Source organism: Cyrtonyx montezumae, unplaced genomic scaffold, assembly GCF_038088225.1.
Source record: "Cyrtonyx montezumae isolate F1298 unplaced genomic scaffold, pur_monq_1.0 scaffold_1, whole genome shotgun sequence".
In the NCBI taxonomy this organism is placed as follows: Eukaryota; Metazoa; Chordata; class Aves; order Galliformes; family Odontophoridae; genus Cyrtonyx; species Cyrtonyx montezumae.
The window spans coordinates 26,447,703-26,474,551 of record NW_027071825.1 but is presented as its reverse complement, the minus strand read 5'-3'; the positions used below and the strand labels follow the sequence as shown (position 1 = coordinate 26,474,551).

At 35.2% G+C, this 26,849-nt stretch overlaps 1 protein-coding gene across 2 annotated transcripts in view; it reads right to left on the bottom strand.

Annotated features, from left to right (window-relative positions):
• BRINP3 (BMP/retinoic acid inducible neural specific 3) overlaps nt 1–26,849 on the bottom strand; it is a 197,491-nt gene that overhangs the window by 13,182 nt on the left and 157,460 nt on the right. For both annotated transcript variants that reach the window (XM_065746865.1, XM_065746874.1), the window contains one exon: nt 20,009–20,231. In XM_065746865.1, coding sequence (XP_065602937.1) covers nt 20,009–20,231 — 223 coding nt within the window. The remainder of the gene's footprint in view (nt 1–20,008; nt 20,232–26,849) is intronic.

Genomic DNA, 26,849 nt, shown 5'->3' with positions numbered 1-26,849 from the left:
ATTCAGTGATGTAATCTTAAAAGTATTATCTGTACTCACAAACGATCCATATTTATTTATCAGAATTATTTTCATGCCACCTAGCATCTTCCACTGACTGTTTTTAGTTCCTATGGAAACCATTTCAACTGTTCTTCATATAGGACTGAATTTTGCTATCTGAACTCCCCGTACACATATGGGTACTTGAACTCTTAAATAAGATATCTGTACCCTTCACTCCAGAAACAAAGGAAGAGGGTGTTGTAGGACTATCTAAATTCCCAGGATCAGGTGACTGAGTAAGAAAATTTGAAACTTTGAAGAGCTATGCAAAATCTGCAGTGTAATCTTGACATAACCAGCAGTTTTTAGGATTACAACAATTTCCTAACCTCCATATTAAGGCAACATTAGGGCAAAAATAACAATTCTAAAGAGTAGAGGGAAGGGCTATTCGTCTCAGCACCTCAGTTGCCCTGGGAAGATGTCTTCCTTTCTCTGCATTTATTCTTTTTTGTGCAGACTGATCTTTTTTTTGTACTGATGCTACTTAAAATGTCCTACTGAGCTTAAGCATGGCTGTGAAGCAGGCTGCTTATAGACACTTTCAATTTTGAACATTTTTATATGCTTATAGGTGTGGTTTTTTGTTGTTGGGCTTTTTTTTTCCAATTCACAGTGTGCACCATGAAAAAATGAACACGCTTTGTTAGTCAGCTTATATTCAGATAATGCCTTTCCACACTTGAGACATAATCTCACTTGAATGAATTCAGCAGCCAGTATGCAATCTCTAGTATGCATTCCCCACCTCAAATCAAGGTACAAATCCTTCAGGTAATTCTGAAGCCAAGTATAATTCTCAAGTGCATGAACAGAAGGCAAAGCCCAGTAAGGCTGATTGAGTCCTGACAGGCTGCTTAGGTAGCTGATCCCCATGCCCTTTGCTAAAGCACGAATCATTACTTAAAGACAGAGAGCTACAATTTAGGAGCAGAACTACAAAATTTCAGACAAAATGGAATCAAGGTGAAGGACAGATGAGAGAAAAAGGAAAATGTCCTCTCCAGAAGCTCAGACTTGGCACTGCTGTATCAAATTTATGAGCTTTCATAAAGTTCTATGGAAAATTACTGTCTTTACAATATTGGTAACCTTTTTTTTCTTCTTGATCTTTTGTTTTCTGTTTGTTTTATATTCACATTATTTCTTTCAAAGAGTTACAATTTCTTACATCAATACAGTATTAATTATAACCAGCTTAAACATAACCATGATGAGGTCTTCCTTTGAATATCAGTTGAACATTGACTGCTAATCAGCAAAAGATTGTCCATAAGCCTTTTTCCTAAGGAAATATTGCAAATATTGAGGAGTATGTTTCACTTCCTTTGCACTAAATATTGTCTTACTCTAGTTCTACATCCAGTGGAAATATGAAATAGTTTCCTTTTCTGAAGGGAAGGTGAAAACAGTATGTCGACCTTGTGTCAGATAGAAGGGGTGGATTTTTCTCCATTGGAAATCTTTATCAGTGATTGATGGATAAGGCTTTCTGCCTCTAAAATATACTCTACCATGGATCCATAGATATCTCTGAGTGTCACATGAGGCCACATCAAAATTAACTCAGACCTACCACTTCATTATAAATTTCATTCCTTCACCTTTCCTTATCAACTACTAACAAAAACAACAAAAGAAAACAAAGCAACTGATGTTCAGAAGTGCAAAAATTTGGCACTGCCCCTAGACCAAGGATTTCCCTGTATTGCATAAATACACTGGGAGTCACTTTTTATGTGTCTTTTCCTGCAGCCAGTTCTTTCCTTTACACTGAAAGGCTCATGAACGGCTCGCATTTCAGACTGTTTCAGTCTGTGCTGAGTAATGTTGGATATATTAGTCATCCATATAGTAAACTTTCAGAATCTTTTATACAATGGCATTTGAGCTCGTCTTTAGAAGTAAGTAGCTTCTCTAATCAGGTTCCTCTATAACACAAGTGATTTGTGAAATGCTTGTTTCAGACACTTCTCATGAGTCTCCTGTTTTACAACCAGAGCAGAGCAGGCTCTGAGAAGTCAATCTAATTTAGTGCATGAGCAGCACCTGTTATGTTCAGCACAACAATAACTTATAAATAATTTTTTAGAGGAACATACATATTGCATTTACAGGCTTAGGAAGTCCTCCCCAATTAAAAACAGATTGTCCTTAATAGAATCTATAAATGTGAACTAAAGTGTCTTTGCTATTTTATTTTGCAAGATTTTTTTCTCCTTTGCAGCAAACTTACCCCAACTGTTTCTCCTTTATTGCCCTGATAAGATAGCAAATTCCATTTCCTGCCATCTGTTGCTAAATTTGTAATTTTCTACAAGATCAGTATGTATGTGTGTTTTTTTTTCTACTTTCTTTTTTTTTTTAAGAGAATTTCCTACAGATAGCCAAAATGATTGTTCCATTTTTCACTTAGTAAACTCTATTTGATGGCTTGATTAAAAAAAAAAAAAAAAAAAGCTGAAGTTCTGCTCCTACACTTTAAGGAGATTTGCTGGTTAGAAAAAAAAATTCCAATTTCATTCATCTCCTGGAAAGAGCAATCTATTTCCTTTAAGATGTTATCATTCCAACTTGAAAATGCTCAATTGCTTTCACTATTAGCTGGCCATAGAACCACAGAATTGTAGAAAAGTTTGGATTGGAGGAGACCTTTAAAATCATCTAGTTCCCACTCCCTGCTTTGCCTATTTTCAATTGACCATTCCTTTAAATAAACAAACAAACAAAAAAAGGGGGACGAGGATACTGATCACTAATTTGCTGAAGCTTTGTTACAGTTGCTATGTTCCCTTGTGGAGTTAGGTTTGATGTTTCTGTTTCCTTTTATTACTGAAATCTCCACAAGAATGTTTGTTAAGTTTGAAATTGCTTGTTGCTCTTTGGATGCTGAAGGGAGTAATATTAGAATCTCTCTAAGAAGATAATGTTAATGGAAACTTTAAAGGAAAAGGCAGAAACAGTGAGTGACTGAATAAAAATGTAATAATAGTCAAAATAACCCTAAAAAACCCATAGTCACATATAGGAGCAGGGAAACTGTCAAATATGTTTGCTGAAAACTAGTTAGTAGATGAGATGGTGAGGATAAATCTTCACAATTATTTTCTGCTTCCAGAACTTTCAATGGTTATGATTTCTCACTGTGGGCCTCAGGAGGAAACGATCTTGCCTGGTTTTGCTTGCATGTTGCATGTTTTCCCCCTCAGCCTCTGAAGAAAACAAGTAAGTATTATAAAGCAGTATTGCCAATCAGTTCTATCTTTTGTTCCTCTATTGTCAACAGCTTTTAGAATTGGTGAGCTAACAAACAAAAGAAGAGAAATATATAAAAGAAAAAAAAATCCAAAAAAAGGTTGAGCTCCTTGTGCTTTATGAAAAGAAGTAATAGCCCACTGGAGATTCTATTAAGTTGCAGAGTGAGTCCAAATATTAGAGCAATTCACATGGGATTTCAACCACGACAGTCTAATTTTTAAAGAAATGAGACTTACTTACTAGTTTAACCACTTACGGAATCATTTTAGATTGTTTTTCCACTATCTTTCATTTTAGGCTATTTAAAAATATAGCTACTTAAAAAGATGACAAGACTTCTGAGCAAAAAAATAAGAAAAAAGAAAATTAGGAAAAAGTTGATATATGGATGCTGTATTTTTTTGTTTGTTTGTTTGCTTTTTTTGTTCATTTGTTTTAATTTTTTTAATAGATATATGAACACTGAAGTCAGACAAAATCCAAAACAATCTGTCTGAAGTCATTAAGGTACATTATTCTTCCCCTAGTTTAATGCATTTATTACAGGTGGAAAAAAAATGACCATAAGACATGCTGCTCCTTGTTCATGACAATAACTTACTTCTTCTTCAGTACAGAACAGTCAGCATTTCAAAAGTACAGACAATTGTCACTCCTACGCTCATCTACAGGTGCTGCTCTGAAAGTAATGCCTTCCATTTTATTATGTCAGCCCATAACCTCAGAGGTGGATGTTGGCATTATTTTCAGAGCAACCTAAGTACTTATCATTGGATGTCAAGGCAGAGTGATGGTCAAACTTAGCAACAGTCAGTATGCTAAGGTGAACCAGGTGAAGATATCTGCAGTTAAAGGCTGTTCTTGAAAGCTGCATTTCAGGGTCTGAGAAAGTGGAATGAAAGCTATTATTTTAGTGTAATATTAAAAGGATAAGGAACAAGAATAGTTTTTATCCCTAGACAGATTTCATTAATATCTGTTTACCTTTATTTTATTGTGAAGCTGTTTTTGACTAGGTTAGCCCATTTGCATTACTCTTAGTTCTTGGGGATTCATCACCTGTTATTATTCTTTTTTTTTTTCTTTTTCTGATCTGTCAAATTTTTTTCATATTAGACTTAATTTTCTCCTAGCAGGATCCATCTTTCTAAGCACCTGGAGAGCACTAAAATGACACTGCAATAATATATTGAAACTGCTAACAATTTTCAGTAGGGGACTTTAGTGCAAGCAAACAGTCACTGCTTGTTGCTAAAAATACACAGATAGCATATTATACTTGTGTATGAATAACTGAACAAAGTTAATTTAGTAAAAAACTACAGTTTTTACAGTACATTATATATTTTTCTTATTTGCTCACTGACAAATTAAAAAGGATTAAGGGAAAGTAGTATCTGAGCCACGCACACCGAAAAGCATACAGTTCAGGAATGTGCATATAATAAATGTTATTTTTCTCTTACTGAAAAGAAAAAGAGTCTCAAATTCTGCTAAAAATAATAATTATAAAAAAACATATTTGTGTACAGGAACTTTAGAAAATTATCACTTATTCTGTTGTTCACTTTCACTGAACCCATATATTTTTGATACTTGGGAGGTTGCCAGGAAATTGTTCTTGAAATAATTGAAAAGAAAGTGTGACATGTTGTTAAAGGTAAGCTTATACTGCTTTACAAATAACAGAAAAAAAGGAATGAGTGGGAACCTGGGGCAATAACACATTTATCTTCTTGTCACTCAACTGGTTGTAAAAAATAAGATTTGGGAAAAAATAAAAAAAGACTGTTAATCAAGGAAAAATTCACTTGTTATACAAGTGAGTGTCTCCTGATGTCTCTTGCTGTCAGGAAGCTGATACAAATTGGATATATTTTATTTGTTGTTATTGTCAATCACTTTGTTATTTCCAAAGCATTTCACATTCTATGGTTAATATCATAAATATGCCTTCAATTTTGAGTACATTGTGATTTCGTAGTGATTGATTCTTCAAAAGTTCTGATTAGGAGAAAATACTCAAAGGAAGAATACGTGGAGTGGCTGAGAGATAGAAACTATAAATCAATGGAGTAGGCACAGAACAAGACAAAATACTTCTAGAAATTGGTGGGTATCTTCCAGCTGATGCCAGCAGCCTGTTAAATGAATTTCCTTTGTGAGTAAGATTTCAAATGACAAATGACAGCAATTCTAACTCCAGTTGAGTTTGAGCAGAATTGATATGCTTTTAAACATTTTTCTTGCCATTAGAAGTGGGTAAAATGGTAAGTCAAATGCCTTGTTTATTCAGAGTTGTCAATATACTCTCTGTTGCTGTTCACGGTACTTGGGTGCTTGTGCATAGGTCCTGTAACAGATGCCCAACGTGCCAACGTGCTGCTACTGATACTTTGGGCACTCTGTGTCACGTCGTCACTTGATCCTTGAGAGTTCACTGTCACTTTCTTCACAGTGTAGCAATGGCTTTGCAGTTTATCCCTTCCACATGAGGTGTAGATGCTGGCACTCAACACAGCAGCTCCCTGCAGCCAGCTGCCTCCAGGCCCAGACATGTGTCTAACATCTCTTCAGACTACTTGGGTCATATATGTCAGGAAAAAATTCTTTTCCTGTGATCCCATGCAGAGCCAAATAGTTGCATCTCTTCCAGCATTTGTATAGTGACATCAATGTCTGCTAAACACTCTATAAGAGTTTTATAGTCCTCATCTTCCTTGAAGGTGAATGTGACTGAGGAGGGCCGAGTTGAATAGCTCTTGTTAGAACATGGGAACTGTTAAGACTCCGACGATATTTTAGCTATTCAGAAGTGCTATACTACAGTAATCTACTTTTATGGGAGTTGGGAAGATGAATATACAATAACATAATCACCAGCTGTGCTGTTACGTGCGAAGCTATCCCATTAATCACACTCAGTTTTCCTTTACATCTTAACAGTATGCAAAGTGTTTCTGCCATTCTAGTGCCTTAATGCTAGAAGCTGCACACCATAACTGCTTTTTAAAAGCCATCTTCTCAAGAAATTAAGCACTCAATCTTTTCCTTTCCTCCAGTGGAAAAGTTAATTCAGCACTTTCTGATGTCAACAACATACTTAGGACAGCCTAGAAGTATAGGCATGCAAATGAAACCTCACATGTATGCCAGTTCCCATACTCAAACAGAAACTGTTAATCAAATTAAAAATAAGTTCAGTGACTCTGTTTATTTGCAGATGATCTGAAATGATTCAGCATCTTTGTTTTTCCATCAGGACACAAGGCACAAACAAAAAGTGGTTAACTTACATCATTTCAGAGAAGGTGTTAGAGTATTTGGGGTTTAAAAGAATGGATTAATGCCAGACTAGACTGATACTGCTGTTAAGGAAATATAAATGTCATTAATATCTCTGGGATCCTACAGACATAACTTTGCAAAATTGAACAGTTAGAACTGAATCAGTAAAATATATTTATAAGATTTAGTGAGATGTGTGATCCCACAGACTATGAGACTTGCAATGTCATCAATTTCACAACTGCATAGCTCTATTCATCTGGATTTATCTGTAGAGTTCTATAACCAGATGACTGTCTGCCATTCAGCAAGAAGAAGAAACAGGCTCTGGAATCATTATTTGCCAAGATTCACAGGTGTCTCCTGTAGGAAACTTCTTTACAATGCTTCTCTCTATCAGGACACTGATCTCTATTCAGTACAGAAAAAAATTTGCCTTTCATAGACAGAGGGTCTGTGTTTGCCTTTGAAGTTAATCCAGCATCGCTGCAACACTTAGGAGCACAGATGTAGACATTTTGTATAGACTTCCTTTTAAATATTCATGGTGGAAACCTGTTTCTCTGCTTATAACACTCCTAACTGAGGATTCTGCCTTTTATGAACTTTTGCTCAAGTCATAATCCACAAGAAAACTATTTCCTCACCAATTCATTTGACATATATCCAAATGTGCATATACATAGATAAGTAGCTTGCATATGCAGCAGATGGTTCAGTGAAGAAATTAAAAAAAAATCACTTAATGTTGAACAACCTCATGCCAGTGGCAAGATTCATTAAACTGTGGACTGGACTCAGCAAGACAGAAAATGCTACTCAAGTGTTTTGCAGTGTACCGAGGGCTGAACTGATGAAACTGAAAGTCTGCCTGCTGTCTTGGGATTTGCTACACTGGTCTCTACTCAGAGAAAATTTAACTGAAGTTTTGTAGAGAAACATTAGGGACAACACATTCAGCAGCTTAACTATCCATTTCACAGTACCTTTGACATATCTTGGACATATTTGCCAACCATCTCATTTATATTTATACTGTACCTCAGCCATCACTCCAGGAATTATTGAAACCAGTAGCGCTTTCTACAGATAATACACTGATGAAGCAATCCACACAGATGGTAAGCTTTCAACTTACATTATAAAAATCATCAGTTATTGTCCCCACATTTTTCCCAAAATTAAGGCCAGTTTGTCCAAAAATGCATGAAATAATACATACACTGTTTCAAGGGCATGATGCCTGTGGTTTCTTCTAAGGTCAGTTAAATAATCTTTTAGGATTTCTGCTTAGCCACCAAAGAGAAGATATCTAAATTTGGGAAAAGGATAAGAAGAAAGGGAAGACAAGGCAATGTAAGGTATAAAAGGTTAAGATAATGACCCTGATTTCAGGATCTATGCTAAAAATCTCTGCTTTACACGGGGGAAGAATACTAGAGACCATACAGTGAATGTCTATGGAGATCGGGAAGGGTCAGAGAGCAAGATGTGTGAGGAGCTCGTGTGGTCACTGGGTTTGCTCAGCTCAGAGCAGAGAAGGCTGAGTAGGGGACTGATGGCTGCAGCTTCTCCCAGGGAACGGGGGAAGACAGCACTGAACCCTCTGCTCTCTGGAGACTGTGATAGAGCCAGAGGGAACAGCATGGAGCTGTGTCAGGGGAGGGGAGGAGGGGAGGGAAAGAGTGCTCTATTGGGGCAGTGGGCATGGAACAGGCTCCCAGGGCACTGAGCTCGGCCCCAAGCTGCCAGAGCTCAAGGAGCATTTGGAGTTGGGATTTTGGATGGTCCTTCAAAGAGCCGGGAGTAGGACTTCACTTTTCTTGAGTCCCTTCCAACTCAGCATATTCCATGAGTCTATGTTTGTATGATGATTAATGTCAAGAGAGATTTTTAATTGCTGTTTTCTATAAGAGCATGCATTTTGAAGAGTTAATTTATTTCGAAATATCTTAATAAATATAAGGATGTATAAATGAATTTTAATTGATGGAATTAATCCTGACATTCAATGCACTTTTAAGTAATGAAGAAAGACTTGTTTGAGTGCACACTGAAGTTATTCCTGTCATGTGGAAGGAACTATTTATCTAAGAATTCTAATGACCAAACAGACAGATAATCAGAAGAAAATAAATACTTAAATATTTATTTCTTTAGTTATTTTTGCTAAAGCATAGAAAATCAATATTATTATAGATATAAAAGCTTAACAGTGGGAAAAATGTTTGGACTCCTTAGAAATTCTGAATAGGATTGAAACTGAGAAGGATTTTAGTTCAGTTTAATTCTGGTTTGGGTCATCTTTTTATTTTAATATCTTGACAATTTAGAAGTGTCAGTCATTAGAAATAATTAATTAAAACTATACTAGAGAATTAATAAGTGTCACCTACTGTCTGGAGTGCCAACAGTTATTATTACTTCAATTCCTCAAGGTTTTTCTTTATTCTTATCATCTGTTATTCCATATAAGGATTTTCAGAAAACTGATAATACAATGACTGGAATAATTTCCTGAGAAATTAATTGCAATTAATGACTTCTGCAGCTGTTCCATAATGCCTGCTATTTGAGGGATTTTTTTAAATTATCTCCGGTCATCAATTTTAAACTATGCTACCGATTATATCTTTTTAATATGCTTTAGAATCCTACAAGCATACACTAAATGGGTAAGCAATTTATATTTTATGAATCAGCCACGTACAGAAAATGAGATCCCAGGATATGATTTCTATGTTATTTTGCCTAATGAGTTCTGAGACCTTCCTTTAAAAAAAATAAATAAATTCTGACATCTCCTTCAGTGAGATGTGCGTTGGAGAGAGACCAAGGAGTCAGATGTCTTAGACATTTGTCTTTCTCTGTTTCATCAGTAGATATTCAATTTAAGAACTTCAAGAAAATCATTTAACTTCAAAATACTGCTCAAGTTATGAATGCGAAGAGAAGACTGATAGAAAATCTTTTCATTTCAGATGGAGTTTAAGGCCACAGTTTTATTCGCTGATGGATTTTCAGGCAAATCTTCATTTGCCTCCTCTCAGTCTAAAGCTTTTCTATTTCCTGCCTAAAATAAACTTTCAAAATTGGTATTTTTAAAGAATATTACTAATAGCACAGTGCTTTGTATTCACCCTCTGTGATACCTCCACTGCATTTTTCCAAAAGATTGGAAAAACCTGGAAATATCTGGAAAGTATGTACAAATGTAAGGCTTGTGCCTTTTGTACACTAATATCTTCCTTAAAAAAAGTAAACTGAAATTTTCAGTAGAAAAGATAACTTATTTCATTTTCCCCCAGAACTGAAGAAAATATACTGGTTTTGAGAATGCAATTTTAATTCCTAAGTTACATATATATATATATACAACCGTGATCCAAACATATGTCTAGAAGATAATAAAACCAAAACATGCAGGACAGTTAATCACTGCATAATAAATTAACATGTGTAATGGGCAACTTCTGTCACTCTTACTGTATTTTCTATCCCTTTTTTAACTCCTCCATTTCTCAGAAGCAAATGTTTTCTTTCCAGACACCAAGAGGGTAAACCTAAATAAAGATGGTAGAATCAGCTATTATTTTATAATGAACTGTATATATGTATTTCTAATTCTATTATTAATTTTGAGGTTATAAAGATCCAAGTTATATATAATTATGTTGGAAACAATATTGTATCTTCCCTCATATTGTCATGCACTAGCCATAAGCTGAATTGAAAACCCTGGTTAGTTTGTGTTAGCTGTGGTCTCCAAGTGCAGCCCTTTAGCAACATTAAGTTTGTACAATATCTTTCAGGAATATAAATGTTCTGACAACAAAAAAAATATTAAATGAATACCCCAGTAATAAAGTTTTTCCCTAGGTGACATCTGTCTACACAAAACACATCACCAAAACTGCTGGCACTCTCAGCCAAGAAGCCAAGGCATAAAATACAATGGATAATTTATTTACTTAGGACTCACTTTCACACCCTCCAGCAGTGATGCCTCCTGGTCAAAGCTGAGGTATGTTGGCAAAGCAGTGCATGCCAATCAGATCTGCTGCTGTTCTTATCTTGAGAGGAGCATTTCATAGAGCTGGATGCTTCTGAGCTGTCTGCTTAGCACTCCTCTGATGTTAAGTTCACTTAGAAACTGGGGAGGGCAGGAAGAAAGGAAGACAAGGGGAGGGAAGAAAGCCAGTTTCTAGCTTGTGTTTTGTTATTGCTGCCTATGGGAGTGTTTAGTTTGCTGCTTGGTATTCTTTGGGTTAAATGAGCTGTACATTGCTCTAACAGTCTGTATTGAGCTACCAGTAAGATGCCACTATTGAATTTATAATTTGAAATTTTTACCTATCTCTTTTGTTTATGTTTCCAAGAATTAACCACTATCATAAATATATTTTTCCCAAAGTTTCTATCCATAAATTTCCCTTCTCCTTGTACATAGTATCTACGCACAAACTGAATTCTTATCTAGCAGTTCAATTTCTCTACCCTTAATCTCTGCTGTATTATATACATGATCCTTTCTCTTCTTTGTTCTCATCAAGAGCACACATAAATTAATGTAAAGCTGTTTTTTGGTGGTGTTTTGTTTGTTTTTTGTTTTGTTTTTTGCTTTTATATATATATATATATATATATGCACACACACATACATATGCACACGTATATACAGTCTATATTATACTGAAAATGACCTGAAATCAGAAACATTAGTTATTTCTTACTGTTGCTTAAGGGAAAGTTAATATTCAATAGCCATACCAAATATGGTTTCTGAATCTGAATAAGGCTAGACATGAGATGATATGAACAGTTCAGAGGGAATCTTAAAGCTCAACATCTTCAGGGCTGAGACTTTCCAATCTTCACGTTTATCTTAAGATAAGACTATAATAAGTCTCCAGTCATCTCTAAGATGACCTGAAGCACAAACCCAAAGGCTAAATCTAACATTTGATATCTCCTTAAAGAGTTAATCTCTCTCATTCTGAGTGACATAAATGCATAAATTGCATAAGGATTAACACAGGCAAGAAATACAAGACACATGTATTTCTATCTATGTCACTGCTTTTTATATTCCACTTTATTGTTTTGTTAATTGTAAATGGTTTATGACAACTAGAGGCCTCTTTGTCAAAGTGAGGCATGAGAGCAATAAAATGTTGTGCCTGAAATATGGACATGCATGGAAAGATACCCCCATCTCCTGTCCTTATATCCAACCTTCATCTTCCCTTTTGTCCTGCAGTCACATCCAAGATTTTGTGTGCTTCGTATTGATGCTAGCTTCTCACAGAGGAGACATTTACGTTATGGCAATACATTTCAGCCCTAGATGAGACTTGCACCCAACTGTGGAATGTGCTATACAAACATATAGTGGAAGCAGTCTGTGTATTAGTGTAAAGAAACAGAGTAGACAAAAGGAAATGTGATATTGGCAGCTTATTGGCAGTGCTGTCACATTAAGAGAGAAACAGGCAGACGGACTTTGGTGACTTCACAGAGGAAACCTGATCCTGGAGACTGAATATCAAAGATTGGTCTTTCTTGATTTTCTCTCATATTAAGGAATCATCAAATCATAGAATCATATAATCAGATCAGAGAATGGCTTGGGTTGGAAGGGACCTTAAAGATCATCTAGTCCTCAACTCTCTACCATGGGTAGGATTGCCAACCACTAGATCAGGCTGCCCATCTTACTTAATAGTTCACAGGTGATAAGAGAATTTTATCATCTGGATTCAATAAAGTATTGCACAAACATGACCTTATTCAGCAACTGAAATCTGGGAAATAGTGGAACTATATGGACTTGTAAACAACCTGATACCCAAGATGCTCTGAAATCCAGTATGTCTTCCTTGTGTCCCTCCCTGAATTTGTGGTGTGTATCATCAGGCTCCCCTGTGTCAGAGGGTGTTATCTAGAAGAGATTCTGTCCATCATGTAAGACATTATGGAAAGATGCATAAACATCAGCTCAAGAGCAAACAGAAGCCAAGAGAAGTGTTCCAGGATCTATTAACATTTCAAATAATTATTTGAAACTGCAGGCTTGCACCATCACAGTGTTAGCTCTGTCATTTCTACAAGAGATTTGTGTAGGTAGGTGATCAAGAAATCTTTACATTTGGCTTGAGAGAAAGTCTTTTACAGTAGTCAGGTCACAGTCAAAACCAAAAGGCCAAAGACAAGCCCCCCAGCATCCTGGATCTACACTGGGGAGCAGATGTGCTGAACACTGTATCTCTGAAATGGAAATTCTGTAGCAGCATTTAATTTAACACATCCTTTTCTTTTTCAATATCGCATTTCTATAAAGTAAACCATAATTTTGAGTTGACTGCGCGTTATTGTCTTAAAATTTTCAAACTCTGGTGCTGTCAGCATCAACTGCAACACAAAATTTGCCTGAAAGAGAAATGAAGAGACATGAAATGGACAGAGTTAGAATGGACAGAGGCAATTTGCAGTGGAATGGCAGTTAGTGGATCTGAAATGGAAATAGGTTAATAATCGAAAAAGGAAATTGGCACCCACAGTTTCATATTTAAGAATGGACCATACAGTGGAAGTTTGTCTTTGAAAGGAATTAGGCATTTCTGTTCTTGTTATCCCATTATTCTTAGAAGGCAACTTAGAAAAGATGGATGCCAAAATAGTCAGCAGTCTTGAATGAAACTAGCAACAGGACAAAGGGAAATGGTTTCAAACTGGAAGAGGATAGATTTAGACCAGATATAAGGAGGAAATTCTTCATTGTGAGGGTGGTGAGACACTGGAGCAAGATGCCATCAAGGTTGTGGAAGGCCAAGCTGGATGGGGCTGTGAGCAACCTGGTCTAGTAGGAGGTATCCCTGCCTATAGCAGGGGAGTTTAAAAGATAATCTTAAATGTCTCTTCCAACTCAAAACATTCCATGATTCTATGATTTTCCTTGAGTCATTTACTGCCATCAGACTTCTGAATACTCTTACCTTTTGTCTATTGTCTAAGATACTTCTATCTGACTATTCGACATTATTCTTTAATATACAGAAAAAAAATCTAGAATGAAGTCACATTCCTCTTGCCAACATTTTGCTCTCAGAAAGTACAGTTTGCCCATCCTCTTTAACTTGATGGAGGCTTGAAAAAATGTAATGTATAGCACAAGATAACAAGAACAAGCCCTGTGAGCAGATAATAAAATGCAACATTAGAAACCAAAACTCCTGCTGAGACCTTCTAAGAAGAGATTACTCCTCTGGCTGCTCCAAAATTAATGTCTGCTATTTTATGAGGTTGGCCTACAGTGTCAGAGGTGGAAGTTGGTGATATGGCAGAAGTGGTTGAACCTTATTGACAGTATCCCATTACATTTAGTAGGAGGTTTGTATGAGTTCATAGTTGGCAAAAATGTGGTGACTATAATGAAAAATACCATTTTGTAGATGAGAATGAGCTCTAACAGTGTTACTGTGCTCTTTGTATCTGTTGTAGTTAGTACATAAGTAAATAAAAGTCATTGCTTTTGCAAAAGTCCTTGTATTTTAGGCCCAGTCCTTCCATCCAAGTTTCTGCTGTCTTGTACTGATTTTCTCTAAGGCAATTTAGGCTCACTAAATTCTGTAGGCAATCTAGGTTCACCATTTACCTTTATTCTAACAGTCCACCAACTGATGTATAGTAAGATTTTTTTCCTTATATCCAGTGCCACAGATCAGCTTTGGAAAGAAAAGGAATCACCAACTTTGGAAGATAAGGAATTAATAATATGTAGTACCTTGAGGGTGTGGGATGGTTTTCTTTGTGTGTTTCATTATAAAGTATTCTGAAGAAAACAGATTATAAGGCCTTCTATCCTAAGGATTGGAACTAGATTCTGTTAATAAAAAGTCAGATTTAATATATGTTGTTTGTGTGTGTGTGTATTTGTGTGAGCATATGGTCTGAGGAGAAGAGTAAGATAGAAGACTCTCACCTGAAGTGTTCTTACAATATTCAAGCCCTGTTGGGCTCTCAGGCCATGTGAAATTTTTGCTCTGTAAAATTAATAAAGATAGAAAAATGGAAATTCATGGCTCATCCTTCTTTTTGTAGACATCCGTGGTGCTTTCTTTTGTAAAATTCCAGAATTATCTTTTCAAAAACCAGAATTCTTTCTGCAGCTTTTCTGTTTGATGCATTCATCTACTGCCTCCAGTGATGAATGACTTCTACATGAATGATGTCTACATTAGCTCTCAAAGATTGTTTCTTTAAAAAAAAAAAAAAGTATTTTATGGAGATAAGGACATAATTCAAATGTAAGGCTACTGAGAATAGATTTCTCTTTTAGACATAACAGTTCTGATATGTTAATTAAAATCTTTTTACAAGTTATTCTAATAGCTATTCTAAATTTGCTTCACCTTGCTCTACCAAAAACAGATCCTTTAAAATATATAAGTCACATTTTGACAATGACTTGGCTAAAATGTTGGTATAATGAAGATCCTCAATGTACACTACATGATAACATCATACATCCAGTACTTAAAAAAGAAAAATAAACTATTGACATTTCATTCAAGATTTTGTGCAGATATTTTACACGAGTATCTTAAAATTAAAATTCTTATTTACTTGAGTTGTTCGTAATCATCCATTCAAGGTTGTTGCAGCAGATTTCTATTTTGTTTATATGCTAAGGAAGATGTAATTTATTCCACTGGTTTATTGTATTGACATATGTGTATATATATTTATTTATGTCTTTATTAAATCACAAATGGTGCTGGTTATATTTGTCATATTTTTCCTTATTAAGTGATTTAAAATGCATACAAGAATGTTTGTACTTATAGCAATATACTGTGCAAACTGAATTCACTCAGCAGATGACATTAGCCAAGGAAACCATTTGAGTAAGGCAGAAAAAGAAGAAAAATGAGCACTTGTCAGGAAAGAAATGAAAGCTGCTCCCTCTCTTCAGTGTCTTTCAGAAAGAGGTGTGTGGGTAATAAGTCCAATCATGGAAAATCATTGTCATTTTTGTTGAAACATATTTTGGGAAGTTAAGATTCTTTCTGTCCCTCAACATAGTTTATTATTGTTTTACACTTTTAGGCATAAATCTGTCCATTTTCCCATTTTAGTACCAAAATTTAGACATGTTAAGTCTCTGCTTACCCTCTGGTTCACGTCAGAGCTGTCACTTATAATAGTTTGTGGATAGAACCATATATTCCTTTAAGATATTTTTCAACTTCTCAGTATATATTCATTGCATTAAAAAAACGAACAAACAAAAAAACTTACTGCTACTTTAACCAAAACAGAAACAAAAAGAAGTTTTGCTCCCCAAAGTACAAACAAGCCTATAATCACAATTTATTTTGCCATATGAGGACAGTGACATGTATTATGCAGTTATGTAAAATTGGTATTTCTTTATTACCTACATCTGTTTTGTCTTTGAAAAATTTGAAAATCCAAAGCCTGTTCTCCTGTAGCAGGATAGTACTTTCTCACCTCACTGGAAAAAAACATGGCTAAACCTAGAAGCTTGGCCTAACTTAATGGCTGTGTCAGTCCTTTTCTCAGGCTAGATATATACTAGAGCACAAATGCCATATGCAAACTGCTTCCAAATATTTCCAGTTATTCATTACGCCTCATGGTCGTAGTGTAGAAATATGCATGATGGTGTCAGTACAGAAATGTGTTTTTACACACTTCGATTCCTACAGAGCAAAATGTATTGAGTTGCTAGCACTGTTTCAACAACTGTCTTATATTCATGCTATACCACCTACTGATTCCTGCAAAGTAGAATGTATTGTGCCACCAGTGGTGTTTCAACAACATCCCTGCATAAAAACTGCAGCAAGAGCTGGCCATCTAGTGGAATAACAATTGCTGCATGCAGTGGACTCTGGCCAAGCAAACATAAAGAATAAGCGTATGGTATTTCAGGTTTTAAAGGGTGATGTGTCAATAAGATGAGAGTATGTTTGTAATAATCACTTGAACCTTCAGAATTAGCACTGTGTCAAGTCCTGATTACAGAAAGTGTATTGATTATTTCAGGTGAATTTTACAAATTACAGGGAACAGCTCCATAATTGTTTATAATGAAAATGTACAGTTTTGGTGTATCTTACCACGATTTGATTCTCAGGGAAAGGAGTAGTGATTCATTTCATGTTAATGAAAGGAAGCTTAAAACCTGAGAAGAACATCTGGAGTTGGAAATATTGGATATATTGGAAATATTTGCAATGATCAGAACAAAATAAAAATAATCATATTCCCAACACCGGTGCATACTGAAGTCCTGAAGTAAATAAGAGATTGTTATATTGTTAGTGCAGACTGAAAGATAAGTATTTATATATTATTGTAAAAAAAAATGCAAATGGTGTCATATGCAAATGTAGATTCTTTACCTTGCAGGTTAATTGATGCTCTTCTACACTTAACAATGACGCTACAAAAGGGTTCAATGATATTTTCATTCAAGGAAAATTAAAATATAAACACAATTTAGTCTTATGACTAGGAAATATGAAGTTACAAGCAATTTTGACTAACTAATTAATTACATCCTATTAAAAATAAATGAATAAAAACCACACAACAATTTGCTTCATGTTCGGTACCAATACTCTGAGGCCAGAAGAACTGGTATTTTCAGTAATGAATTATAACAGTGACCATACGTAGAAGCTCCTACAAGTGTGACAAAATTATTTCTGGCAGACAACACAGATGAATCCCTATAAAAGCCAGTCTTACAGTAAGTTTTCATTAATCAAATCAAACTCTTAGGACATGACCCCAGCATCACAAAAGAGAAAGCCAGCTCTCAACTTCAAGGATCTATGTATCATCTATTGACTTTTAAAACACAATGTAAAATTAAACATTAACACAGTTCCTTTGTTTTTACTCACTGCCAGCCTTGTGATCCCTATCACAAACAGAAGGCTCTTTAATCTGTATCTGAAATGTACCCATAAAATAGAATTTTAAATCACATTTATACCTCCATTAACTCTTTCTAACCTCTCTTTCCATAATAAAAATTGCCCTCAGCAGGACTCAAACACTAATCCAAATGAATTGTTAAAAAATCCTTCAGAAAGTATTGAATTGTGTTCAAATTCTCACTTTCTGTTTCCTTTGAGTCTATAATATCATTGGCACGTGAAGCTATGTTTTTTTTTTCCTTTTTCTTCTGTCTTCCCTAAAACACAAGAAATGCTAATGCTTTGCTTTGCTTTCCTTGTTCATTCTACTCCTTTTCTGCTGAGAAATCAACAGGTTTATAGCCTGATGAATATTTCATGCTTCTCCATTATGTTACTCACTATTCCTATTCCTTCACTACTTACCTGTTATCAGTTAATTACGGACAAACTCAGAACTGTGTTTGGATTAAGTATAGTGTTACAACTAAATGTACCTGAATATTCCTGTGTTAAGATCCATGTTTACATTCTTCTTATACTATCCCACTTTCCATCACTGAACTCTTTATCCATTCCTGTATCTCCAACTATCTGCCCGTGGTTTTGTTGTTTTCTTAACCAGGTTTGGCAATTAAATCAGTTTCATTTGATATTCCACTCCCATTTATCAGTTTAAAGCTCTTCTTTTCAGCCATAAAAACCCTGATGTCAGAAGGCCATTTTCCAAGTTAGTCAGATAGTATCCATCCTTCAAAAATTCCCATGTTGACCAAATGTATTTCACTAGTAAGGTATTCCCAGAACTGCACTTAGCATTAATTTTGATCCATCTCTTGATCATCACTATGCCATCGTATTCTGTATGGACTGCAAAAAAAAATCTGGGTGGTCACCAAAGCAGAATGTAAGTTTCTTAGAAGCAAGTTCTCATATTTCTATGTCAGAAATGCACTGCAGAATGAAACTGCCCCGGAAGTTTAGTACAGCTCCCTGTAGAACAAGGGTACTCATTTCTGGTTAAATCTATTAACAACAAATAAAGTATGGACTCACATATTCTGCCTTTTGTAAGCAAAACAAATAAAAACAACAACATCAACAACAAATAACACAAAAACTGAACTTCACATAACGAACACAAGGCAGGTGTGCTGTGGTCAATTTAAACTGATGTTAGCTTTTTGCACCTCATTTCATCTATACCCAGTGGTCAACGCCTGCCAAAGATTGTCCCAAAAATTACACTGAAGAACTTGATTGATTTCAGATTTGGTAGAGAAAAAAAATAATAACGTGAGGGTGGGTTCTGTTTCTTGTATTTTAAGAAGCTCCACATATCGTTGGTGGAAACTGGGCTGCTCTAGAAGTCTTTATGTTGAATTGTTGCTTGGGGAGAATGCTCATTCAGGACATGCCTAAGAAACACAGCAGATGTTGCTGAATCACTGTACTGACTACGTAAGCTTTCTTAGTGGGACATTTTATAAATAAGGAATAACTCCAAAAGAGAAAATTATATATTTTTGTTTCAACTAGCAAATCACAGAGCATGATATTTAGAAATAGAGGGTGTGAGAGCCATAATGGCTACCAACTTCTGAAAGAAAAAGTGGCTTAATAACCATGTACTACAAAAGTAGAAGAAATTATTGGAGTCTCAGCAGAGCAGAAAGCAAGGGAGAGTAAAGTACCCCTGGCAGTTCTGGAACATTGAACCTCAACTAGATTTCTTCAAAATTGATGGAGAAATGTGTTAAATTCAGGAGTCACTGGGACTAATCCCATGATGCTTTTGCTCAGAAGAATGATTTCCCTAAAAGCTCATTCATTTCAGATTTACGCTGCTGTCATTCCACTACTTTCAATAAAGCAATTTTCGATCAGCAATTCACAATAACCACTTATGTTAATACAGATTTGACTAGCTAGCTTTCAGGATCTCTGTTTCTAGGCAGAACTAAAACACATTTTCTTTCCTTAGGCATCCTTTCAAATCTAATTTATATCTGACAAATGAGACAAGAAATCAATAGTATGTAGTATATACTGTATAATGACCTGGAAAGTTCTTAAAATAGTGAAGCTTGCTTCAGAATAGGTATTCAGTATTCTGTATACAATTATTTGGCATTGTCACAATTGGCCAACTTCCACTGGAAATACAATTCTGTAAAAAAAGGGCAGACCAAAGGGGATGAATCTGGATGTTCATGCTATTTTGAAGTTGCTTCTCATAACATAGTTGTATACAAATTGGGTTTTGCTATGGTTTTTCCCATTACATTTAAGAAAATACAAACAGAAAACATTGAAGGTTGGCACTGTTGAATTTCTAGAAATATAAAGACTAACTTCAGTATGTATACAGTATGTCATGCATTGTAACATCCATGCTATTAAAGAGATACTAGCAAGAAACAACACCATGAGGTTTTCAGATTTTCATAGGCAGACTTTCTTACCTCTGCCTTGGCATGCGGATGAGTGGCTGTTTATGGCATCTCTTACTAAGGCCAAAGAGCTTGTGAACAATTTTCTGTGCCTTGAGAAATAGTTGCTTCATGCTGTTTTCTAGCTGCTCATAGCGGCGTTGAAAATTAGAATCCATTGTCCACAAATGCATTACAGTAGATGTGTTCAGAAAATAATTCATGGGCAGCCTTTTCATAAATAATTTGAATTCATCTGGAAAAAAAAAAAGACAAAATGTATTAGGTTTTAATTATGTATTTGTAGCTATTTTTAGAGTAAAAATGAACTTATTCTTTGGATGTTCTTGAACTTCTGATATATTCAAATATATTCATCTTTTGCAATTTTAGAACTGAAGTTTCAAAGTAGAAAGTTAACCACATTTTTTGTGATAATATTAGTGCAAAAACAGAAAAAGTAATTCTATCCATAAATATTAAATTGATTTTAAAGGCCATTCAAGCACTATCATTATTTCTCAACCTGGAGAACATGAAGATTAAACAAGAATCAGGGCTACTCACCTTCATATCTAGTCCCTGAATGTAAAAGCACATTTAAAGATCAGTATACGTTGACTCATATGGAGAAGATGGAAAATGTTGGCTGCTCCTTCCTGCTAACTTCTTGCTGCCCAAGGCTAGCCATTGCTGCTGCTGCTATGCCCCCCTGCTCTCCTGCCTTGGACCATCAGAACGGTGTGCAACGGATCACTGCTGGATCTGGTGGTGACTATCCCCACTTTACACAACTCTTGCTTCTTTCCTATCTTTTCTATCGCCTGCCTTCTATTCCTCATCATCCTAATTGGTAATAGTGTCCATCCTCCCCTTCTCCATCTCCCTGATTAAGATTTGTAATAAACTGGTTGGACCAACATTCGAGCTGTTGTTTCTTAATCTCACACCAAGAACCTCCTCTCCCTCCTATAAACTGAAGTGAGACAAGAGTACATCTGATACTTAGTAAATCCAAATCAATATGGTTTCACAGGCCTACTCTTTTTTTAGACTCAGATAAGCCATTAAAAGTTAGACTTTCAAAAGTATTTAGAATTGAAAAGACTTCAGAAACGCACCCCATTTCCTTTTAACTCTCGTCCCTGTCTCTAAAATGGTAAAATAAAGAGTTCTTAAGCCACACATTCACTCTGAATTCACATTGTGAATATCTTTCACTTTTTGATTTGTTCTGCTAGCTTAGTCCATGTAAGATATATAGATTGAATCTCATTAAAAGAATCTTATTAATCAGTGAGTCTATTTTCATGAGCAGTATAATTTACAAGCTGAATTATAAGTTTTGAATCTTAATAAACTTCATTTAAATAGGGCTCTAATTGGGAGCATCAGAGAAAGGGGGTGAAGAAAATAAATAGCACTCTTGAATAGATATATACTATTCTTTCTTGTTTCCATATTTCAGTACTTCTTTTTTGTCTGCCCTCCTGCTGCTTTTTACTGCAGCAAAGTCGCTTATCTTATTGCTTTCACCCTGACAGTTGCACCTTTTGGGTAGTATATTGTCCAACAGATCCAACAGACTGAAGCAGCCTCCTGCTTGAAACTAGAATTGCTCACAATATTTAACATTGCTATAAGTTTAGGTTTCTTGTGGGAGAGATTTGACTGGGAAAAATGTCTATTAACATGAAAGAATATTCTACTACAATCAAATCAAGAGGTATGCCTGCTTGGTTTAGTTTAATCACTTTTTTTCTTTAACAGAATATTTTAATAGAAACAGATATATAGATATATGTATTTTTTAATGGAGTAATAAGAAATTTCCTAAATGAGCTAGACCAGCCATCCTCTCTATTTAGTGGGGCATGGGGTCAGGATGAAACAAACCAGATATTATTTGCCATAGAATATTCTGTGATGGATTGCAATTCATTGGAAGACAAATAGTACTGAAAGATCTTCTCGAAGGTATGAAATGAAAGGGAGGGGGGAAAGATGATTATTTAATATTTAATAAAATGGTGTTCATGATTCATCTGGAATCTCTTTGGCAACATGTTACTCGTTTTCTGGTGGTACCTTCCTCTTTGGGTAGTAGCTTTATGCTGTTCTCCTCTTGAGATCAGTACCACTGCCCCTCTGCTATCTCTGGGTAAAAAATTAAATTAGATAGAAATTAGATTTTTACTTCTTTTATGATGTATTTAGAGCCAAACTCTCAATATTTGTTTATTTTCTCCTTAATTTTATCTAAGATATTAGTTCTTATCCCACGCCCCAAAAGACTAAGCATCTAACCTTAGATTTTGGTTTTTTGTTGTTTCTTTGCTGTTTTTATTTTTTTCTGGAAAAAAAAATGCAATAAAAGTATTTGGTAAATTTTACTATGCCAGATGAGCAGATTTTTATCACTTGGTGCAATTCTAGGAAAACAATTCCCAATTGACAAAGAGAAAATTGCACCTTAATCTCCACACAAAACACATCCCAAACTTCCTTTTCCTTCAATGTTTGAACAGTTACTGTTAGAAAGGATTAAGTCTGGCTTGTCTGAAAGAAGTTTGGTAAAGCCTTCCAAGCCTGAAAAGTGCATTTTCAAATTTATTTACCAGTGTAAAAAAAAAAAAAAAAAAAAAAAAGATAAATAGGAGTAAGTGAACCATTTCAAAGTACATCCTTTGGCAAAATTCAGATCTGCAGTTTGTATAAATCATCCAAGCTCTGCTGACTTCAGGGGAGTGTACTAATGCACTCAGGATCAGATCCAAAAATTGCATTCCTGAATACCTGTTTTAATTGCTAACTTCTCCATTCTCTTCTGCTCTTCAGAGACACTGGTACATTTACTCAAACTCAGTTTCTTGATGCCAAAACAATAGATCCCAGAGGAGAGAACATACTCAAAATATGCCTTTTCAATTTTTGCATTTGTGTAATAACTTAAGAACCGTTGTCAATTTGTTGTCCTTTGCAAGCTTTACAGCTAACAACTAATCAGATGCAGTGTTTAGGCATGATAAGGGAGGTTTACAGTCTTTAGCTTGTAATGCAAATGTATTTCCAATAAGAAAATGCTCCTTTTTTTCCCTGTAATAAACATTATCCTTGACTAGCCCTGTGTCCTGAATGATCATGCTAATGAGCACCACAATGCAGGTAAAAGAAAGACAGAGATAAAATGAGCATGGTTGTGTAGTGCCTTCTGCAAAAAAATAAAATAAAATAAAAAGGAAAGGAAAGGAAAGATAATGCTCTCATATCTTAAACAGACACATTTCATGATCTGTGAAACTACAACATGAACTCCTACCACTGAAAGATGATTAAACTATTACACTCTAATCAACACATTATACCAGCCATTCGTGAAGATTAACAGCTAGTACCATAGTGCTGGGAGACATAGAAATTGATGGTATTAAGACATGATATGACAACATCTGGTAAGATTTCAGTACTTTCGAATTTATTTTTTCATTGGCAGGTATCAAATGCACATGTAATAGCATTTCTCATACTACTCACTTCAAATTATGAGAAAAATATAAACTATTATTTGCAGTGATTGATCAAATAGGTTAATTTTCCGTTCATAGATGGTCATGTTTATTTTTCACCTTCCCCTTCTGCCAGCTTTATCTTCCATGTGTTAGTAGTGGTGAACAGACTGAAATGGTATATCGTATTTCAGCAGGAAGGAATAAATGTAAAATATCACAATGGAAGTAAATGTCATTGCTGAAGTCAGATGCATATCAGACACATTTAGGCTCCAGTAAATACCTAGAACTACTTAGCTGGTAACTTGGATTCTCAGTGCTATTCGGTATAGGAGCAGGGCACACTGCTGAATCCACTGATTAATATTCTGCAGACAGTGCCATCAAAGACCAGAAAAATGGAGAGCCTCATCTAAAGATCTGAAAATCCCCTGCAACAAGGAAAAAAAAAAAGGTGCCTGCTCTCTGTGGCAGATGCCAAGTGGTTTTTTTTGTTTTTGGTTTTTTTTTTTTTTTTTTTTTTTTGAACTTTTCCAGAATATCAAAATGTTCTGGGCTAGCATGTTTCTTAAGATCCTTTCTGGTGTATCTTTGGAAGCATCTTAGAAGATGATGTAATTATCCCAACTGGGGAGCCCAGAACACTGGGTTAATAATGGTAGCACAAGCAAATATTTGACTGTGCAATGTAATGCTTACGTAACGTGTCACATAATATCAACTCGCTTTCTTCTCCCATTGACTTTTGCATAAATGGAACAAATCCAATTATTGTTCCAAAATTTTTCTTTTAAATGAGAGCTACTGTTTACCCAGTCAATATAAAATGCTTCTCTCTAATCTATCTGGCATTAGAAACAGCAATTTTCTCCTCAAAGTCCAAGGCATTCATTGTGTTAAGACTGGGAACAGTCTTGGCTTCTGCTGTAAGAATAACACGAGCAGGAGGGTACAAAACTATAGCTCATTCCAACTTCCCCTGGTGGGCCTCAGGATGCCTACACTGGCATCTCCCTGGCTCACAAACACCCCTTGTGCAATGCAACACAATTCCTGTTTAATTGTGGATTGTATAGTCTAATCCAATCTTAAATTTTCTTTTTTTTCTTCTTCTTCTAAATCAGCATTCAAATGTGCAAAAACCAAATATATTATTGCACTAAAACAGTCTGAAAATACCTGAAAAACTGTTTTGCCTGGCTAGTTTAAGAGTTCTTTATTCACTGGCATACTTTTCCTGATGAGCTTATGGATAAGAATTTGGACTGCAGCATTATTTCCATTTATCAAAGCCCATGAAAAGCATGTCTGTAGGAGAAAACCACTTTGTATATCATATTATTATGTCAAAATTTACCACGAGATAGCAATTGAAATGGGCTATTTTATCATTTCTTTAAATGGCGCTTTAATGATACATTTTCTTCCTTATTCATCCAAGAATAATAATAAAAAAGTCTTTGACAATCTTTATAGTGACTAAAATGCTGTATTTATTAGTTTGATTGACAGCATTTCCAACATTTAAGCTTTGTCTGTACAATCTATGCAGTTGCCATTTATATATATATATCTTCTTTTTCTATAGAGCTTAACTTGTTCTAAAGGTATTAAAATTCTGCCATTACAGTTTTGAATTATATAATACTTCATAACCAAAAACCCATTATGCTTTTCAACAAAGAAAAATTAATAGGTTTATGCCAAATTGTCAAAAATGAACAAGTCCTTTACAAATTCATGTGATGGTACACCTAGTCTTACACACTAGTTCAAATGAGAGTGATTCATACAAATTTGCTCAAATGAATGCATTCTATATGTAGCTTTGATTACGATACTGGTTAGTAGTGAAAGACCACGAATCTTCAGAAACCACTGCTATTTTGAGAAGCCATTTATCTTCCTAAGCCATAACACTAGGATCTGAGGGTTCACAACGCTGCGGTGAGGGAAGCTGTCCCTCTCCATCTCTGCTATTCTAAGGATGTTTCATGTCTGTGACCTCTCTCATCCTTCCGATGCATTTTATTCACTTCATGTGCTGAGTGCACTTGAGTAGACAACTGGAGGTGTATTATGTTTCTCCCTTTTTTATTATTATTGTTACAGTAACCCTGTACTATACATTTCTATGCAAACTCAGAAGGATGAGAAAGACATATGAGCCTATCCTCACCCTTCACAGACATGTAGGCCCTCCTGATAGGCTCCAGGGCTCCTGTGGCAGTATTGTTGGTGCTCACATGAATGAGTAACAAGAGACAACAATCTAAGCTGAGCCAAAAGAGCCTTAGCAATTTCTCCTCAATATTCTCTAACATTTTGTAGATAACTCTTTATCTCTGCTACATCTCAACTGTCTTCTCTGTTTAGATTGCCAGTTCTTTAGAGAAGACCTCGTGTCTTATTAATCTTTATAGGGCAGTACTTTACCCAATAGGTTGCAAATTTAATTGTTGCTATGTAGTACAAATAATAATCTTACATTTTCTTGTAGTACAGGCAGCCACATCCTGCTTGGAGCCCATAGTTATAACTGTAATTAGTGTGAGAAGCAAGACTTCCCTGACAGGAACGATCTCATAAGTCCCAACAGATGATCATATTTTTTATACAACAGGAATATATGTGGAAATACATATATATATTCTAAAATATGATCATAGTAATATCATTACTTTCCCATAATAATGCTTTTAATTGTAACCAGGGCATAAAATATTACAGCAAGTCAAATACCAGTGTCAGCTGTAAATTGAAACCTCAAACCACAAAGCTGGTAGTTTGAGGAAATAAAAAGCAATAGGGTCTACAGTTCAAACTGCTGGATGTGGTTGATGTTCAATGAAATGCTACCTCAATATTGTGTAGGTATTATTAAAGAGATTTATAAAAGATATATGCTTTTATTTTAGACCACCTATTTCTATTTTAGACCAGCATGATTCATAAGACTGGAGAAAACAAAGTACTAAAACTAACAGCAATGTTCCAAGAAATGTATCTCTGAAAATAATAGAATTGAAGGAAACCTAACATTGCAGCTTAAAATCACCTTATTTCTCCATAGAAAATGTAAAAAAGTGAACTTTACTTTTTTTCTTTCTGTATTTTTTTTTCCATCTAAGAAAAAATCATTCAGCTCTCCCCATAATTAAAGTAAATGGACTCCTTTTTGAACTTTCTGAAGGACAAAGAAAAAGAAAGATATCTATGTTCTTTGTAAATATAGACTGTCTATGAAGGAGGAGAGGAGCTCAGCATTTAAAATTGAAGAGGTGGCTTGATCAGCTACAATCTAAGCACATTTCTATGAATTTTATAGGGGGATAAGTTTTTCCTTTTCCTTCTTCCTTTCCTTT